Source organism: Schistocerca americana, chromosome 11 (assembly GCF_021461395.2).
Source record: "Schistocerca americana isolate TAMUIC-IGC-003095 chromosome 11, iqSchAmer2.1, whole genome shotgun sequence".
Lineage (NCBI taxonomy): Eukaryota > Metazoa > Arthropoda > Insecta > Orthoptera > Acrididae > Schistocerca > Schistocerca americana.
The window spans coordinates 204,608,871-204,629,604 of NC_060129.1; the positions used below are offsets into that span (position 1 = coordinate 204,608,871).

General features: G+C 44.6%; 1 protein-coding gene across 1 annotated transcript in view; it reads right to left on the reverse strand.

The window, feature by feature from the left end:
- The window catches only part of LOC124553563 (neuralized-like protein 4), a 282,401-nt gene that overhangs the window by 153,254 nt on the left and 108,413 nt on the right, over positions 1-20,734 (reverse strand). Inside the window, exons 14-16 of the mRNA XM_047127409.1 lie at positions 18,714-18,907; positions 10,229-10,393; positions 3,314-3,519 (exon numbers count right to left, since the gene is read on the reverse strand). Coding sequence (XP_046983365.1) covers positions 3,314-3,519; positions 10,229-10,393; positions 18,714-18,907 — 565 coding nt within the window. The remainder of the gene's footprint in view (positions 1-3,313; positions 3,520-10,228; positions 10,394-18,713; positions 18,908-20,734) is intronic.

Below are 20,734 nucleotides of genomic sequence, written 5' to 3' on the forward strand. Positions count from 1 at the left end.
CATCTACATCCTCTTCCATTTCCATAATATTGTCCTCAAGTACATCGCCCTTGTATAGACCCTCTAAATACTCCTCCTACCTTTCTGCTTTCCCTTCTTTGCTTAGAACTGGGTTTCCACCAGAGCTCTTGATATTCATACAAGTGGCTCTCTTCTCCAAAGATCTCTTTAATTTTCCTGTAGGCAGTATCTATCCTACCCCTCGTGAGATAAGCCTCTACATCCTTACATTTGTCCTCTAGCCATACCTGCTTAGCCACTGTGCACCTCCTGTCGATCTCATCTCAGTAAGTTGGCTATTTATCTATATCGAACTGAAGTTGAAAAAGCAAGATTTCAGACGACATCAAAGTGCTACAAAAGTGTTTGAACTTCAAGATTTGGCGTGGACTGCATACCCTGCAACCACCACCAAAATTGCGGCCAGTTTTTGACAGAGGCACCGGCCGCTGAGGACACCTGTACAGGTGGGTCGGGTGGCCCACGAACCGGACAACAGGCTGGAACATTCCCCACAATCCGCATCACTTACGAGTGCCGGCCTTATCGCCTGTGCAGTGAAGGTTTCGTCACACGAGCCACCACAGTACTGCAGTTTCTACTGTCAGTCTTTTCCGCAGACCGGGCTACTGTCGAGAGGAGCGCTACCGTCGACCTTCGAGACACCCGAGTGTGGGCCGAGGAAACTCTCCGCAGTACGACGGTAGCGAACTGCCGGAACCGTTTCGGCCTCGACGTGTCCGCAGGAATTACGGGTGACCACCTCGCGAGACCGGTCGTCGTCCCAAAATGCCACGCAGGTGAGGCGTATCTGCACTTCCTGTGGAAGGCTACACCTCCACAGCTGCAAAACATTCCTCTGGTGAGGCAGAAAATTATTTGCGCGGATTGTTGCCGTGCACGGAAGGGAAATGTGGATGTTAAATAGTTTAGACGAGAAGAGAACAGAAGGCTACGAAATGAGGTGCTACAGGGGTAATGCTGGAGATTAGATGGCTGGGTCACGTAACTGATGAGGAGGTACTGAATAGAATTGGGGAGAAGAGGAGTTTGTGGCACAACAGGTCGGAAGGAGGGATCGGTCGATACGAGACGTCGAGGGATCACTAGTTTCGTACTCGAGAAAAGGGTGGTGGGTAAAAGTTGTAGGGGGAGACTGAGAGATGAATACGGTGAGCAGATTCAGAGTGGTGAAGGCTGCAGTAGTTATTCGGACGTAAAGACACTTGCACAGGATAGAGCAGCACGAAGAACTGCATCGAATCAGTCGCCAGACTGAAGCCGACAACAACGACACCACAATAAAACTGAACTATTTAAGAATCTCAAGAACAAATCAGTATTTTACTGCATACCTAGGGGTTTCTATCACAGCGCACATGTATTTGACATCGAATTCACAAGCTTTCGTAATAGGTCAAGAGCAAGTTTTAACCATTTGTCCCGTAAGGCAGCAGCAAATTGATCCTCGTTCGAGTAGCCTGTACGACTAACATGTCGATCCGATGCATCTCTGAGGTGTTCAAACAGAATTTAGATCCAGGTCTGTCTCGGCCAGTCCAAAAGTTTGACTTTTTTTATCTGAAAATAATTTTTTTAATGACTACAAGTGTGTTTTGAATCACTGTCCTGCTGAAATATCCAATTACACAGCATATTCTTTCTCCCACGTGGAACAATTTTCTTATCTCGAATGTCACTACAGGATACCATCCAGCTTGCCTTTTATTTGGACTAGATGACCAACCCCACATCTAGAAAAATATCTCCACACCACGATGCTGACACCACCGTGCTAAATGGTCGGTACCTGGTCTTTCTAGTGTTTGAATGTGTGTGTGGTTTACGTGATGGCCGTCTACCATTCAAATCACTTGTCTCTAGGTGGCATTTCACAGTAGACACACATATGTTCAGTTCACAATGCTGCCCCACATCATCCCGGATGCCGCCCGGTCACGCTGCACGTACACGACGCGGTAACGAAAGTAGGTATGCGGAGAAGACACAGTCGGCCGATCACCCTAGTGAAGACGTGGGCTGCAAATTGGGAAATCCATTGAGATAAGTGACTGGCCAAGGGCACAGCCTGAAAACAAGTATCTTAGAAATCTACTGTTGAGAGCATCTGTAGAAAGAGGTAGGACAGTGAAACCGGTGTTAAATGGATGGACACCCACAGTTCTTCACAGAACATTCGGAGGCTGCCGAAAGAATACAACGCTGGTGCACGCACAAGTGTTTAGGAGCAAACCGTTCGTCGTACATTGTCGAATGTGGAGCTCCGCAGTAGATCACCCCTACACGTTCACACCTCGACCCGACAACATTGTCAATTATACTACTGCGGTGGCCACAGGACCGTCAGGATTTGACCGTCGACGAATGGAAAGTTGTCGGCTCTCCACAGGAATCGCATTCTTGCTACAGTAGGTCGACGGTCGTCTCCACAAACGCCGTCATCGAGGTGAACGGACACAGGCTGGTCGGAGCGATATTATGCTACGGGACACATTCTCCTGCACTCGCACGGGACCTCTGGAAGTGACCTAAGACGTGCCGACAGCTGCAAACCACCCGCATCCACTCACGCTCGACGTCTTCCCACCGTATAACACTCCGCGTCTCTGAGCCGGAACCGTGCTGCAGTGGTTTGAGGAGCATTACAGTGAACTCGTGTAGAGGTCTCGGCGACCAAATTTACCTAACATAAATTCTACAGAACGCATCAGGGTCGCTGTCGGGCACCTTCACTGCGTACGCAAATTGGCGGCCCGTCATTTACTCGAATTACGTGGCCCGTGTGTAGACATCTAATGCCACATACCTCCACAAACCTGCTAAGCAACTGTGGTATCTCCGATATGCCAAATCACTGACCGATTTCATTCCACGGATGGCCGAACAAGCTATTAACCGGATGTCTTAACGTTTTGTACGACCTCACTCATTTGCTCGATACGTAACCCCAGAAGTCCGAAGCTCTAGCCGAAGTGACACAGTTACACGCATCGCTCTGTTGTGACCGGAAACAAACAGTACTGACGACAGTAAGACAACTACAAAACAGTTCTGAGCAGTGCTCGAACTACTAGAAGCCAGCAGACACAAAGAGGAAAAAATATAAGGGAACAATATAATACCTACATGACCTTTTGTGCTCCTTATCTTGTTTCCTGCACATTTAGTAAAATAATTCTGTACAATTTGAACAAAAACAGGCATTTCTTTTATCAGATATTGTTGAAACAATAAAAAAAAAACTTGAAATAATCCCGACAGAAGCCAGAGTGCCGGGAGCGAGTGGCGTTACCTGGTGGGGGCGGTCGGGCAGCGCGAGCCTCCCGGGAGCGGGAGCGGCCCCCGCCGGTCGCTCGGGCCGCACGATGGACACCTGGGCGCACTGGCCGTACAGGTCGATGACGGCGTACACGCCCGGGGGCACGCCGCCGCACGCCGCCCCGCGGTCCACCCCGTCCAGGTAGAAGTGCAGCGTGCCGTCCGAGTGCCGCGCCATACCTGCGGATCAGTGGCGGGGGTGGGCGAGTCGCAGTCGCAGTGCACAACTCGTTTACAGCCACATTTGGGCTAATCCTTTGATTGGGAGGAACTCTGGAAACATTTACACGACTACACTTACGGTCGTACTGCGGATCTACATTCGTAGTGCAGGGCGGTTATAACCGAAGTTTTGCTACTCGAGCTAGTGTACGGTGAAACCTCTTTATAACGTTCCTCCGTATAATGTTTTCCTCTCTTACGTCCATTTTTTTTCGGTCCCGACTAAAAGCCCATATAAACAATGTTAAATTTTCCTCTTTACTGTGTTTCCTCTATATTACAATTTCCTCCACGTAACACACGTATTTTTTGAACCCTGGTCAATTATTTACCTCTTTATAACATTTAAGTGGCTGGATGTAGACGCATTGTTTTCCATTGTGTGGATTCACAGTTTGCACTGGCTCGGAAAGCCCGCGCTCAGTGTCTTTCGTATGTCAGTGGTAGGACCCGGTCGTGTGACATGTGACGCACATTCTGCTTGTATTCATAGCGTGATGTGTGCGCTGAGCAGCAAACAGTTAATGTGTGTAGTGAGAGTGTGTCTTCAATATAACTTTTTTTTTAATTTATTTTATTTATTTTTTAAAAAGCTTTCGTCAGTGGACATGAGTGAAAAGCGGAAGAACATTTCTCTCGAAGAGAAGGTTTCTGTTATTAAAAAAGTGGAGGCATCTCCTGGTGTGAGTCGTGTGGAGCTAGCGAAGCAATTTGAACTGGCTCCCTCAACACTATTATGAAAAACAGATCGCCAATAATTGAAAGGTTTGAGAATTGTGGCAATTTGAAACGTACGCATTTGAAACCATCGACAGGTAATGAATTTAATTATGTACTCGTGGAGGGAAGTCAGTGCTGAAACTATTAAAAACTGATTCACAAAAGCGGGATTCTGTGAGAATGAGATGGCAGCTCATGTTGCAAGTGATTTGCAAGAGTTTCAGGAATTAATAGGCAGTGATTCTGTCACTTTTGAGGACTTTGTGGCTGTGGATGACAATGTGGCAACCACGGGAGTACAAAGTATTGAAGACCTGACTGCAGAGAGAAGCTTGAAGAATAATAGTGGCAGTGAAAGTGACAGTGACAAGGAAGATGACCCTGTGCCCTCATATACTAAGGCAGCTGAAGCCTTTGAAACATTCAACAGATATATGGCCCACAGACTTGAGGACAGAACAGTAGTTCAACTTGCTCATTTGCAGCAAGAAATGATTGCCATAGACTCTAGGAGAAATAGAAAACAAATATGCTTGCCTGAATATTTAAAAAAATCATGGGTATGTAATTTTCATATTGCATAGGTTCCTAGAGTTTTGTGCAAATTTAAGTTCTGTTTCATAATTTAATTATTAAAGTAATTTTTTTTTTTAACTAATTCTTTTATACTCTGTAACATTTACTGCGTTTGCGCTATAATTGGGTCAACTGAAGAATGGGATACCACCTGTCAGCTTTGGGCAATGATGTCATATCTTAAGAATCTGTTATAACTTTTTACAGTACAAACTGATCCATTTACTTTCACCCATCCACCTACCGGGTCCCATGTTTTAATTACAAAAAACTAGTCATTTGCAATGAATACCATATTACAGTGTTGTGAAAATTTAAAATGTCACCTACAGCACCGTTTGTCAAAGCTGATTAGTGGTATCCCGATCTTCAGTAACGCCCTATAATTATTATTTGGAAGCCTTCCTGTTTATTGTGTTTTCCTCTATACAGTGTTCAGAATTTGTGGTCCCTTGAAAACCGTTATATAGAGGTTTCACTGTATACGGGAAACTATTTACCGCACGAGTAGCCAACTTTACAGGAAAGACATTCAGACTGTGTGCTGCAGGATGTGTGTTGTTGGTAGTGTTAGTGTTGTAGTGTTACGTGCCATTTAGGTAAATGACATTTTCCACTACGTATTTATAATAAGGAAAGAGGATCGTGACAAAATAGTAAAGTAGTATTAGGTAGGGAATGAGTTTCAAAGCACACATTGTACGAGGTCATTTCATTTCACATTTGTGCAGAGTTGTAATGAGAGAGACGTGCACTTCGAGTAACCGTCAAGACACAATGACGAGTAAACGTCGTCACCTGTCACGGGAGGGGCCTTTTACATTTCGACACCGCGGCTCGGCAGTGTCTCGACTGTCGAGGAGCGGACACCCTCTCCGAGAATGAACTTGGCAACGAACAAAAGGGGCTCTAAAACAAAATGTCACTTACTTCCTGTAAAGCCTCCGACGCAGACGTTTCATTCGATTTATATTGTATCTGTTCCGAGTTGCGAGGTAATTGAGATCTGCACATCCGTCGAAATAAATACGAGATAGTCAATGACGAAATGTTGATGTCATTTCATAATTAGAGTAGATATCACTTTCCCTTCTACCAATAACAGTTGCAAAGCAGAAGACTTCAAAACTTTCCAGGACTACACACAGTTCTATGGGGATACTGCTTTGCAGGATCTTCCCATAAAGAAGAATGATAGTGGCAACCGAGTTACACGAAAGGTTAATAACACACAACATGTCAGCGTCAAAAGTGAGCGTCCAGTCTCAGCTCCAAACACGTAAGAAGAGGGGTCAAAAATACTTCAGTAACACTGCACCGAAATGCACGTACGAGTGTGCAGTAAAATTGCAGACAGTCAACACGGGTCTGGACAAGGTGAGCAGATATTTTATCAAACAAAACAACAATAATGTGAGGTATTATAGGAATACGGAGAGGTCCTCTTTCCGCTCCAGTGTCGAAGAACACATTTCGGAAGTTGGTATTTACTGGCAATTTGGGAATTGCTCCCGGGAAAGGCCAACGGCCAACTGCACCAAAAATTGTCGAAAAAGTTACTGTCGTCGTAGCCGAGAACACGGGACACGGTGCGCGGCCCTCGTGCTCCGCACGAGCTGCGCCACAGCAGCCGAGTGATCCACAGCCCACCATTTCAGGAACGCAGTTCCAGGCTGTCAGGGATGCAGACATCACATTAGTAATCTGGAAAGTAAACACGGTGCACATTAACAAATGTTACCTTCTCGACTGGCAACCAAACTGAGTTTCTTTTGACAGTTTATTCGTAAATTCTCCCCTGCACGTCCTTACAAATGTTCCCACAAAAATCACTGTCCTACGATCACTCGTTTTTCAAGGGGTCGCTCTCGAGTAATGGAAGTTTGATTCTGATCACCCTGTATTTGCAGATTTTGAGAAAACTTCAGACCAGTGTCTTTGAATTCTGCAGGTAAAAGGAATAAACCACACATTCCAAATGTTGCCTACAACTCTCGCAGAAATTAGATTGCAGTTGTTAAGAGCCGAGGTTCGAGAAAGGTGAGCACTAGTCGAGAAGAGAGTGAGCCGAGATTGTAGAGTATCCCCGATTACGACCGATACGTTCCCTGGCGAGCACTAGAGGAAACTGAGAAGAAATTTAGAACGGGAATTGAGAAATAAAAACTTTGAGGTTTGCCGACGACATCACAAATATGTCAACGACAGCAGAGGAGTCTGAAGAGCACTCGGTGTGACACGGCAGTCTGTAACGGTTAAGTCACAGGTGTACGTCCGGCGGTGCGCTCACCTCGACAGGGGGCCGGCCACAGGTACACCGTGCCGGAGAGCTGCTGCCGACGAGTGGGCCCCCCGGGGTTCTCGCAGCTGGGTACGTAAGCCCGTAATGCAGCCGATCACCGCACACTGAAAGTGTTTCGGTGCTCCCGTCGAACTTCGAGCGTAACGGAAATTACACGAGCACCGCCGGTGTCCTCGATCGGAGTGGAGGCCGACTCTAGTTTGCATTTGCACTCGTATCGTACAAAATGTAATTAGTACGACGAATGCCGACGCGTCAGTCCGAAGAGTGAAGCGGCACAATTTGGCCAACGTACGGAAATCGTTCGGACCCTAGGTGTATTTAGAGACAAGGCGCCCAGTAGTTACGTATATAATCTCCGCTCGGTAAACGAGTCGTAATTTTTGTACTGTAATTTATACATTAATTAATTCGGCAGTAAAACACATTTTAATTAAAAAAAATTTGAAATTGATATAAAAAAACTATCACGATATAATTACATGTATGTCACGGCACTGGCAGAGGTTGTGCAAGGGCTCCCCAGAATGTAATGTGTCGCCTTTTCTTTGTTTTATTTCTTCCTCGGCTGAAAACAATGCTACAGATGTGAAACGTTACATGCGTATTATTTGAAGTCTCCCGAGAGAGCGCGCCAAGTTTCCGTTACCTCCGACAGATAGCGCAGCTGTGGGACAGTTTCACAGTGGCACCTATAGGACGTGTACATTACGAGCGATGAGCCGCCACTGAATTTCTCACTGCAGAGAAAGAAACTGTGAGTAATATTCGCAAACACTCGTGCGAAGTCTCCGGAACATCAGCTGTCGACAGAAGTACAGTCAGTTGCCGGGCAAGGAGGGTGAAGTCGTCGGAAGGCGGTTCGGCGGAGCTGGAAATCCGCAGTTTGCGGCGGTCGGGGAGACCGACCGCGGCCGCCACACCTGACGTGTCTGACCCGGCAACCTCGGACTTCCACCGGTTTGGGCCATTAAAGGATGCCATTTGTGGAAGACATTTTGTTGGCGGTGGGGTGATTCACACAGTGAAGCACTGGCTCCGCCGCCAGGGCGAGAATCGGTACCCACAGCGCAAACGACTCGTCGTTTCACACTTTCGGAAGGTCACAGAACGGGTTGGAGATTATGTGGAAAAATAGGGTGTGTAGATAAACCACCATTCTTTCGTGTGTGTAATTCTTATTATGTTTAATAAAGAACTGTTGAAGACACACACACACACACACACACACACACACACACACACACATTTTACTTTCTGGGCAACCCTCGTTTCACATGTTTTACAATTTTTAGTTCTTAAGATCTGTATTTTTTGTGTGTTTCTTTCATTTGTTGTTCTGCATTTTTGGTATGTTTCTTTCATTTGTTGTTAGTTTAGCATAGTTTCGCCTTCCTTTTTTTGAACAATTAATAATATGTAAATTCTGATCAGTGCAACGTAATATATGGTAAAAACTTGTGTCAACCTGAGAAAGATAAAAAAATGTTTCGGGTGAACAGCATTGCTGAGAACTTTGACTTTACAGCATGTCACAGTTTCTACAAAGTGTCCTGGTTGTCCTGCGGTTCCACGCTCGAGGAATTCTACAAGCAGAGGGACCGCGCAGTCGAATGAGAACATCACTGTGCCTTACCGGGAAGTGTGTGAACACCTTCAGATTTCTTCGGCGGGGGATATGTGGGACGTTTACGCTGTCGGCTCTGCCACGTGTCCCCGGCCCGTCCAGATGCTGTCTGACAGAATCGTTACGTCACACAGTGACACTCGCCCTCACATTGGCAAGTGGACGAAGGCTACACTTCAGCGACTCAGTTGGGAAACACTGCAATACGTTCTGTACAGACAGGATCTTTCACCGTGCGATTTTCACACCATTGGCGACCTGAAGAAAGACGCGTGCATATGCCAGTTTCAGTCGGACGAGGAAGTGCAAAAGTGAGTGTAGTTGTGGATCCGTCAGCAACCGACCGTATTCTACGGAACAGGATCTGATTGTCTCGTCTCGCAGTGGGATAAACGTCTTAACATGTGTGGTGATTACTTTCAAATGGGGCCATTGTAGGGTCCCATTGCAGCGGGTGTTCAGTTTTAATCCGACTGCACCTCATATTTAGAAAATATTATTTATTTGTATGGGTTTAAATTTATTTCCAAATATTCATGTAATTCTGTTCTTTTTTTTTCATGTGGTTTTACAAGATCGTGGCGACACTGCACCGTTTTAGCTAACTGACAGTCAACAGCCACAAAATAATGCAATTTGCAAAATAGAGAGCCTTTACTAAATAATCAGAAAATAACAAGTCAAAACCTTTGAAACTGAGACTGTAACTGATGTTATGAGAAGGTTTACTAATCATTAAGAGTTGGCTCATCATAGATGTGGTACATACTACACTGTGTATGATCAAAGGAATTTAATTGTGTATCTTTTTTCAGAAATTAAACATTAACCTCAGAAAACTTAAAAAAGAGGAGGAGGAGAAGAAAAAGGAGGAGGAGGAGGAGGAGGAGGAGGAGGAGGAGGAGAAAAAGGAGGAGGAGGAGGAGGAGGAGGAGGAGGAGGAGGAGAAGAAAAAGGAGGAGGAGAAGAAAAAGGAGGAGGAGAAGAAAAAGGAGGAGGAGAAGAAAAAGGAGGAGGAGAAGAAAAAGGAGGAGGAGAAGAAAAAGGAGGAGGAGAAGAAAAAGGAGGAGGAGAAGAAAGAGAAGAAAAAGGAGAAGAAAGAGAAGAAAAAGGAGAAGAAAGAGAAGAAAAAGGAGAAGAAAGAGAAGAAAAAGGAGAAGAAAGAGAAGAAAAAGGAGAAGAAAGAGAAGAAAAAGGAGAAGAAAGAGAAGAAAAAGGAGAAGGAGAAGAAAAAGGAGAAGGAGAAGAAAAAGGAGAAGGAGAAGGAGAAGAAATAAATAAATAAAGGAAGAAAGAAATAAGGATGCAACTTCAGTGTTTTTATTTCACGAAAATTCATTCATCCCTATACCAGAAATTATGAGAATGTCACTGAAGTGCAAATACAAAATATGCTGAACGAAAAGATTGCTGACAGACACCACTGAGTGGACGATACTGACCCACTCTGTTGCCGACGACCACCTCGTCCAGGTCGCAAGGGTAGTCCTTGCGCAGCACGACGCCATCCACCATGACGTTGCTGCCGGACAGCATCCACGTCCCGTGCTCCAGGTCCGTCATCGTGCACGGTAGCTCCAGCTCGTCCGGCCGTACAGACGTTACCCCTGCAAACCGAACGTTCTCCGCTAATGGCAACTCGCACGCATACCCCTCTGGAAGGCGTGCCGCTTTCGTAACACGAGCGGGCGTGTGGCGTACTTAGTAACGTGTCTAAATAATAGCCTTCTTTACGTTACCAAATTAAATGTGGATGAGCAAAATCACAGTTTAATTTCGGTTTAATTAAACAACAATAAAATAAATTTTGTAATATGAGCTAACATGCTGTTTAGGTAAACAACCATGAAATGAATCGCTCTGCTGCCACGCACAAGAGTTATCTCTCAGTAATGAGCCACTTTATGCATTAAACAGCGCAGTTGCATCAGAACCCCGGCTGACGCTTATTTGATTACTAATCGTCTCTTAGAGAACTGCCTCACTGCGAGACTGTGTTGTCAGCCGGTAATCTGGGTATTTTTCTTGCACGGATAATAAATTTTTCTCACTCATCTTGCAGTTTTATTTTATGTTACTGCTGCTCAATCGGACATACGACGATGTAATTCATCACTGTGTTAGTTGAAGCAATACCGGAGGAATCTGTGTCGACTCGCATTTCTGAAACAACACTGGAGCGGTCCAAAACGATTTCGTTTGCGGTTGGCGCACTTTATACACGGGCCTACCTGCTCGAGGGTGAAGTGCCTGAGACTGCTCAGATTGAAAGAGGCGTACGGCAGGGATCTAATCCAGGGTTGCCGTAAGTTTCCACGGGAAATTCTCATATTTCTCTGATTTCCAGACAAGTTATAGGATTTTTCCCTGACAGATTTTGAGATCACAAGGGAATGTAAATCCCTATGTTGACCAAAATGTAAGGACTTCCATATTTCTAAATATGTGAGTAAAAATCTTCAGTACTAACATCAACAGCCTTCCAGAAATCCAGAAATACGGAATTGATCTGAAATCCCTTGTTAATAGCACTCAACACTTCAAGTGAATAAAGAGCTAGTTGTGTTTCAAAGGAACGACGTTTTCTAAACTCCTGTTGACTGTGTGTCAATAGACCATTTTCTTCGAGGTAAGTCATAATGTTCGAACACAATATATGTTGTAAAATCCTGCTGCATATCAACATTAATGATACGTGCCTGTAATTTAGTGGATTATTGCTACTACCTTTGTTGAATATGTGTGTGACCTGTGCAACTTCCCAGTCTTTGGGTACAGATCTTCCGTCAAGAAAACGGTTGTATACGATTGTTAAGTATGGAGCTAATGCATCAGCATACTCCGAAAGGAACCTAATTGGTATACAGTCTTGACCAGAAGACGTGCTTTTATTAAGTGATTTAAGTTGCTTCACTACTCCGAGGATATCTACTTCTACGTTACTCATGTTGACAGATGTTCTTGATTCGGATTCTGGGATATTTACTTTGTCTTCTTTTGTGAAGGCATTTCGGAAGGCTGTGTTTAGTAAGTCTGCTTTGGCAGCACTGTCTTCGATAGTATCTCCATTCCTATCGCGGAGAGAAGGCATTCGTTGTTTCTTGCCGCTAACATACTTCACAAATGACCAGAATCTCTCTGGATTTTCTGCCAGGTTTTGAGACGAAGTTTCATTGTGGAAACTGTTATAAGCAACTCGCATTAAAGTCCGCACTAAATTTCGAGCTTCTGTAAAGGATCGCCAATCTTGGGGGATTTTGCGTCTGTTTGAATTTGGCATGTTCGTTTCGATGTTTCTACAACAGTGTTCTAACCCGTTTTGAGTACCAAGGAGGATCAGCTCCACTGTTAATTTATTTGGTTTAAATCTTTCAACTGCACATACTAACTCACAGGAAGTATCTACTTCAACTTCGTAACAAGTTAAACTACTTCTAATAGCAAGAAACATGCCACTGCCAACCGTGTTTGGCCTATCCTTTCAGAACACCGTCAGGTTCTTCGCAAAAATTTCGGCTGAACTTATATTCATCCAGCTTTCATTGCCTATAACGATTTGAGCATCAGTGCTTTCTATTAGCGTTTGTAGCTCTTGTACTTTCCCAACATAGCTACGACAATTTACAACTGTTATACCAATGGTTCCTGTATCTACGTTTTTCCTGTGTTCAGCCTGCACCCTTTGTGACTGAAGCCCTTCTCGTGTTTTCCCGAGACCTTCTAACCTAAAAAAAAGCCCAGTCCACACCACACAGCCCACGCTACCCGAGTAGCCGCCTCCTGCGTATAGTGGACACCCGACCTATTCAGCCAACCACCCTCTGGCGCAAGTCGAGGAATCTGCAGCCCACAAGGTCGCAGAACCGTCCGAGCCTCTGATTCGGACCCTCCACTCAGCTCTGTACCAGAGGCCCGCAATCGGTCCTGTCGACTTTGCTGCAGATGGTGAGCTCTGCTTTCATCTTGGAAGCAGGCCTGGCAGCCTTTATCATTTCTGTTAGCCGCTCGAAACCAGGGAGAGTGTCTTCTGATCCAAAGTGACACACATCACCGATGTGAGCAACCACCTGCAGTTGGCTGCACCCTGTGCTCTTCACGGCATCCGGGAAGACCCTTCCCACATCTGGAATGAGTCCAACCAGTATGCACACAGAGTGCACATCGGTTTCCCTAAGTGGCCCCACAAAGTGACTAATGTCGGATCTCCCAACTACCAACAATTCCACCCTCTGCGATTGTCCAGATCTCGCAGGCCGAGTGGTTTCCTCTGAAACAGGACAGGCGACAGCATCTGGCTGAGCGACAGTGTCAGCCACAGACGGCACCTGGAACGCGTTTGTCAGACAAACCAAGGAGGCCTTACGTGCGGCCGCCCGGGAAGTCTTTTGCCACCCGGGGCGACCTCCCACTCTACCACAGGTGACAGCCCAGCCTCAGTGCGAGCAGTAACTGGGTTGGCCACCGGTGAGCACCGATAGGAGGACTCTGACGTGCCGGACGTCCGCTGGATCCCCACGGCCTTCGCACAGCACTGGTGCCCATCCACTGCAGCCTCAAGCTGTGTAACCGAAGCCATCACAGCCTGAAGCTGAGAGCAAAGTGTCACCAACTCGGCTCGCATCTGCACACAACAATCACAGTCCCTGTCAGTACTGAAGTCTGTGCAAAACTGGACTATGCAGATAAATGGACTATTGGCACATGCTGCACAACTATTGGCACATACTGCACAACTCTACAGTAGACCCTGAAGAAAACGCAGGAACTGTGTCTAATAATACACAGATATTGAAAAACCTAACTACCAAACCACTCGGGTGAAACTAAATAATGGCCCCTGATCAGAAATTTGTAATAGCGTATTTACTCGAATCTAAGCCGCACTCGAATCTAAGCCACACCTGAAAAATGAGACTCGAAATCGAGAAAAAAAAAATTTCCCGAATCTAAGCCGCACCTGAAATTTGAGACTTGAAATTCAAGGGGAGAGAAAAATTATGGGCCGCATCTCCAAATCGAAACAAAGTTGGTCCATTGTAATATGAAACACAATTTAGGTCGAATGAATGACGATACAGCTACAGTAGTTTGGTTCGAGTCGTAAGCTTAGCAGTAAAGCTTTACCAGGTAGCCATTGCTATGCGTCAGGCGCTCCGTCCGTATTTATACGGGTACCCTTCCTTTTCCACGCGCTTCGTCTGGTTTGAATCGATTGGTTATTTTTCTTTGATCTGATAAGTGCCGTTCTCTTTGTTATAGGTGTTTCCGTCACTCTAAGCTGAAAATGCTTTACTGTACTGTGCCATGCATTGTTTGTCGCATTCTGATAGTGCGTGTTTGCGGCCTGTTGCCGCTCGCGGCATGGCTTCCTTTTGTGCGCGCTACCGCTACTGCTACTGCTATAGTCTGTCTGTAAACTCAAGAACGAGCAGCACTTTTGGTGGGGGAAGTGGCCTTTCCCGGAAGAAACCTGCCACTGGCCTACAGGGCAACCCAAAATCAGTTGCCCATTACCTATCTAGCAGTCTACTTCGGCGTGCAGTCATATACGTCGTTTCTGTTCGTGGGATCTTAGTTGCCAATCTCAGTCAGTTGACTCTGTGAACTCACTGATATACTTCAGTATCCGGAAGTGACGGATAATCGCCCTGCATTTGCAAGAAAATGTGCAGAATACGAAGAAGATACTTGCGCAGAACGAGAGTTCGATCGTCTCTAACGTTATTACAGCTTGTGTTTAAAGGAGGCTACACAAAAAGAACGGTTGGCTAATATTACCAGTCCCAATCAAAGGGCTGCAGTTTATGCACACGTCAGCCTCGCCAAAATAGGACGCATAAGGAAGGTACGCGAAAACAAGGTGCTTGGTTTACTGGAATCGCTGCAAAGGAAAACTAATAATTTAGGGAGGAAACCCATTGTTATAGACAGTTTCACAAAATCGGTCATTTGACAAACGATGGAGGACTTTTACATAAACCGAAAAATAATGCCCACATTACGGAAATTACTCACTGGCGTTGTAACATTACGAGTCAAGACAGCTGTAACGGAACTTCAATAGCGTAAAGTTTTCGTTAAAAACGCACGCCGCGCGATTTGTTACGATTTGGTCGGTCATAATAGTAGTAACATGCTTTTGAATACAATTACAATATAACGGCGATACCTGTCTAGCGTTATTGGAAATAATATGTAATAAATTAATGAGTAAGGTAGCCGATCATATAAGAAGAGGTAAAATTGGGCATATTAAGGTGTTTTGCTTTATATCGACTAAGCCGATGATACGGCGTCTTTTTTTTCCGTTTACTCTTAGAAGAAAAAAAAAAAAAGAAAACAAGTAACGAAGTGCTAATTGTGCGTTGTGAAAAATATAGGGGCGAATTTTAAATAGCTACAGTGTATAATCAGACTAACAAATGGACATTCAGTTACGCGAAATAGCGGACAGTGAAATGTGGTCATTAAATTGAGTACACCTACAGGGTGGTCAATTCCAGGATAAGTCTATTCGCGTCTCACGAGGCACGCGGTATTGAGACCGGTTTTTTTTATTATATCACGGAGAGCGGGCTTCAATTTATAAAAAGGAGAAAAGCTGTATCATTATCATTGACTGTTGGTGTTATGCAACCAAAACTGTTCATCAAAGGGTTTCGGTGAATGAGTGGTGAATGCGAAATGAAACTGTGAACGAAGTTATGTTAAATAAAGCAGAAGAGACAAGACAGTTTGGTCGTATCTGTTATTATTCCATAAACCGTAACATTTATTCTCGTTGTACGAAGCCTTTATAGACGATCGTTATGACAATTTGCTTTGAAGGGATCTCGTTACGAGTTAAGTTTTGGGGACCTGTTCAACAGGGGATAGTTCGTAGATCTTAACTACTGCAGCTATTCTGGAATCAGGTGCTACCGTGACCGTTGTGTGTTGTCAATGGCTTAAGGTCATCATATCTCATGCTCTAAGATCGACGCGCCTTTCCTCTTGGTATAACGGTGTCTCACGGTAACAACGACAACGCCGACGGCGAAGGAAGATACGGTAGAGCGTGAAACAAAAGATACATTTTCGTTGCAGAAAGATGTTTTACACAAGACATTGCGTGAAATTGGATTTACCTGGAAATACTTTTCAGACGTGTTTAGGAAGACAATGACAAAAAAAGCAGTGCGAATCGAACTAATACAACACACGTAATTATAAATTTCTGGTTACTTTTTAAGCACTCTTCGTGTTGCGAGAATTGTTAAGTTTTAAGGCAGCCCTTCAAAGAAAACTTCTACCTTTTAGTAGAAACACGAAGTAAGAACAAGCCTTAAATTCTACAGACTGATGCACTATATCTGGTTCGTCTTACGAATAGAGGAACATACATTCATATGAATAGGCATTCGGTTCTATGTTTGTAGTAGAATCCTGACTTCCGTTCTTACGTTAATATTATTTACTCTATAATGTTTTGTTTTCCTTATAATCTTAACGCATTTGTCTAAAAATAAACGCAGACGGGACGTATGTGTACACGGCGTCGTCACAGGTTTTAAGCGCGCGCCGCGGCAGGGCCGGTACTACGTTGTGGAACAGCCTGTAGAAGCGCCATGTGACGTAGCAGGGTAGGCAGAGTGGGGACTCGCGCGCTCACTCTTCAGTTTACCGACAGACTATACGAGAGAGGAATCGTCTCATTAGCGAAACAATGGCAAGAAACTGCTATTTATTGTTACTTACACTGCTGCTTTCTTTGATAATGATCAACAAGAACCAAATAATAGACTGCGTATGATAGAAAATGTTCTGAACAAGAGCTTAACGAAAATTTTTCTCCGTTTGAAAATCCTTGCAGACGCCTCTTTTGTACATTACATTCTACACAGAAATTAGAGTCATCTTAGATTTAAAAATCTAGTCAATTGCCGTGCTTCATTTCTGACTGTATCACTATTAAGCATAAGAATAATACGAATATAAACATGACATGATATGTATATTCTTCCGCGTTTGCTGTTGTCTCACTCTAGTTTCGTAGTTTATTAGGCAGACAGATTTAAATGAGATAGCAGCAAACATGAAACAATACATGGCAAAATGTTTATATGCGTATTATTCTTATGGTGACGAGAATACTGCATGTGATTCACAATTTATAAAAGTTCCTATTAGCAACCATCTCTTCTCACAGATAGGAAAAATTCAGAACGTAGAGTTGGCCATATTGACAAACATCCCAAAAAGTCTTGCCAGTCGGTTTTCGTAGTACATTGAAATGCTGATACATTTGAAGATGAACAATATGGAATTTGTATTTACTTCGTTGGATAATGTATGAAAATGCAGTGGCGAAAGTCGGGGCGGAGAAAATAGCTCGTCTTCCACCTTTTTTTTTTAATTTATTTACTGACGCAGAGGTTTTGGCGCCAGTATTTATCTTTGTGCCTACAAAGCATGCTTGTGTAGCGCTACATATATTCGACGGCAGAAGTAAGTTGTGGTGGCACCCACCAACTTTTTTCAGAATTTCCGCTTGCTTTGCGCTCAATTCTAAGCCGCAGGTGGTTTTTTGGATTACAAAAACCGGAAAAAAAGTGCGGCTTAGATTCGAGTAAATACGGTATGTCACAAAATCGGTTTACTTTCCGACACAAACGAAAATGTGAGAACTGCACCAGTTAGATATTAAATTTACACGCAGAAACTATTAAGGCACACAGATGACAAAATAAGATTCACTCCCGGTTAGGAACTCGTAAATGTCACAAAAGCGGTTACTTCCCTGCTGACGCGTCTGTCTCAGTCGGCTGCTACTCCCTGCCTCTCGTCGGCAGCTGTGGGGCGAGTGGCGAGAAGTGGTGGCAGCAGCGAGCGCAAGCTTAGGGGAGTGGTAGGAAGGGGAGGAGCAGTGGGAATGTGGGAGCAGGGAAGCAGTGCACGTACTAAAGCTGTGCAACGATTTGAGACATCTCAATAAACAAACCATTTCATCTACCGAGACAAAAATGAGACTTTTACAGTGTTTTTCTTTTTCTTTTTTTCCCTTTGTTTTTTTAATTCCCTGACATTTCCCCAACACATTTTAAATTCCCCGATATTCCCTCTCATTTCCCAAACTTGTGGCAACCCTATAATCTCCCCCCCCCCTCCCCCCTACTGTTATACTAGCTCATCAAAAAAGGGAGACACACGTGGACAACTGACGTTGTTGTAAGCCCATTAGCTTGCTTACTCACCGCCACCTGTCACGACAAAGGTGCCGGTACGTGCCTCGGCTGTACACTCCGACAATACGAATGTAAATGGCGCCGTCCGACAAGCGAGGCATGCCAGAAGTCTGTGTCTTCTTCAATGTTTGCACGACATTCAGTTACCTTTGGCGATTCGGACCTCACATTCCGAATAACAGTCGTATATCGAGATGTGATTTTTGCTACGATACAGTGGACAATGTGGTCAATTTTCTCATGTATGGAAGTCATTTTTAACATTTATTCCTGTCAAATTATTACAAATACTTTTTTTAATGGAGCTATCTACTTTTACTGTGACATTTGTAAAAAGAAGCCTTAAAAGATAACTCGGATGACAACACCTGTGGAACTCTGTCAAATAGTAAGACAGTAAAGCACCGCAAAACCCTGGCCCGCCGTCAAGTCCCACAACCGTCAGACCTACCTACCGAACGTACGAAAATGCTTAATTTTGGACGGTCCGTGTAACTACCATAGTGGAAAGTCCGGAGTTCATACACCTGCCGAACGTCAGAAAATTCACCAAAGAGCCCGCTATAACTCGGCAAAAGCTTCTTTCTGACAGATTTACTAGTTCCGTGCATATTTTGAGCGATCCACACAAGTGCAATTTCCACCTGACAGCAAATGTCACAGCGCAGCTCTCACTACCGGAGACTACGGAGTGCGGACTCACCGGCTTCTATGGAACCGAGCCAGCAGTCCACAGTCTTCTCCACGACCACCTCGAAGATCTCGTCGTCCCTCAGCGGGCGGTTGCTCACCAAGATGGCGTCGTTGAACTCCCCGAACGCGCGGGGCCGCGAAGCCGTCGTGCCGCCGTTGGAGAGCCGCGCCTTCTTGCCGTGCGAGTGCCGGAAGCGCAGGTCGCTGCGGGTAGAACCGAGAGACCGTGAGTGACAGATCTCACACTGTCGGGACTCGAATCCTCAGCAGCTGCAACTGGACTGGTGGTGAAGATTCTGATGGTTATAAAACTGAACACACACCAGTGAAACAAAATATTGTTAGCGCCAGCTCGGTAGCAAACGGGTCCACCTTTCACACACAAAACGGCGGCGATACCGCGTAGCGCGGATTCGACGAATCCTCCTTAAGTTTACAGAGGTCCGCGTCGTAGGATACCTACACACAGGTCACGCAATTCCCCGATTATTACGGGCCGATGGTCTGCAGACACGGACCTCGTGCCCCGTACCTTCCCAGACGTCTCCTGTCGGTTTCAGATTTGGCCAATTTGGTGACCGAGACACACACGTGATGGGACTCGGCACCTTCACCTCGTGCCCGCAGGAGTCGGACGAGAGCAGACAGCTCTGTACAGACGGCGAATCACAGGTTCCATAACAGACGTGCACCGCAATCCGGCAGCAGCTCCTAACAGTGATGGCTGTAGCCAAACAGTGTTGCTACGTACAGATTATGAAATTTTAAGTAGTCAAAATAATGAAATGAAACTTCTTTTTCTGCAACTATGACTTCTATTGACTATTACTGACGTAACTGTTTACTTATTACTGTCAGTGCACAGTTTATCTACATCTACACACAAAGGCTCACGTGTATAAGTACCGACAGAAATTTTGCTGTGACCACGCAGTGCCACTCCCACTCGTGGTTGTGGTGGGAGTCGGCCCTCAGGCTCGTTCTGTTAGTAAGGGAGCTCGGTTGCAGTGTACGGCTGTCGGTGAAGGTGGTGGGCAAAATCCACGAAATATGGACCACTAATTACTCTTACGAAAAGCTATACACACTGTGGCTTACGAACCTAACTGTACGTGTGAAAATGTGTTTGTTACTTCACTCGGACTTCAAAAGGGACATATAATAACGAATAGATCAGTTTTTAATCTCTCAGTAATGTTTCTCTCAATCACGCTTTACAGACAATCGACAGGGATAAAAAAAATATACAAAAAATAAAAAAACCCAGATGGACAAAGATAAAAATATTCTAAAGTAACCAACGAATAATCAAATGGAACACCACAGTTATTTCGGATAAACATTTTGCTTATTCTTCACGAGTATAATACTTTTCGTAATTTAGCGCATTTTCGTCATACATTTCACTAATGCCTAATGAAACAAAGTAAGTTCCATTTCGTTCCAGCTTCATTTAAATAGTATTATGTTAACACAACATTGCTAAATTACCATTGGCCCTGTGGTGTTGCCCGAGATTAAATATTTCTGTGTCATGTAATTTTTATGCCAGTATGGAGGGTACCTTTTTCTACAATGACTAAGTGCTCCACATTGCACATTACACTGAGATATCTGCCAACAACAATCACCCACTTCCACCCATCACAGTATGAATGAAACACTTTGAGGACTGTATCACCATTACATTACATTGCGAGTGAAACAATACAAACATTTTCACATGTACAATACAGTTTACAAGTCATACACTGAAGCACCACACAAACTGGTATAGGTATGCATATTCAAATACAGAGAGATGTAAACGGGCACAATATGGCAATGCAATCGGCAACACCTATACAGGGTGTCACAAAAAGGTACGGCCAAACTTTCAGGAAACATTCCTCACACACAAAGAAAGAAAATATGTTATGTGGACATGTGTCCGGAAACGCTTACTTTCCATGTTAGAGCTCATTTTATAACTTCTCTTCAAATCACATTAATCACGGAATGGAAACACACAGCAACAGAACGCAGCAGCGT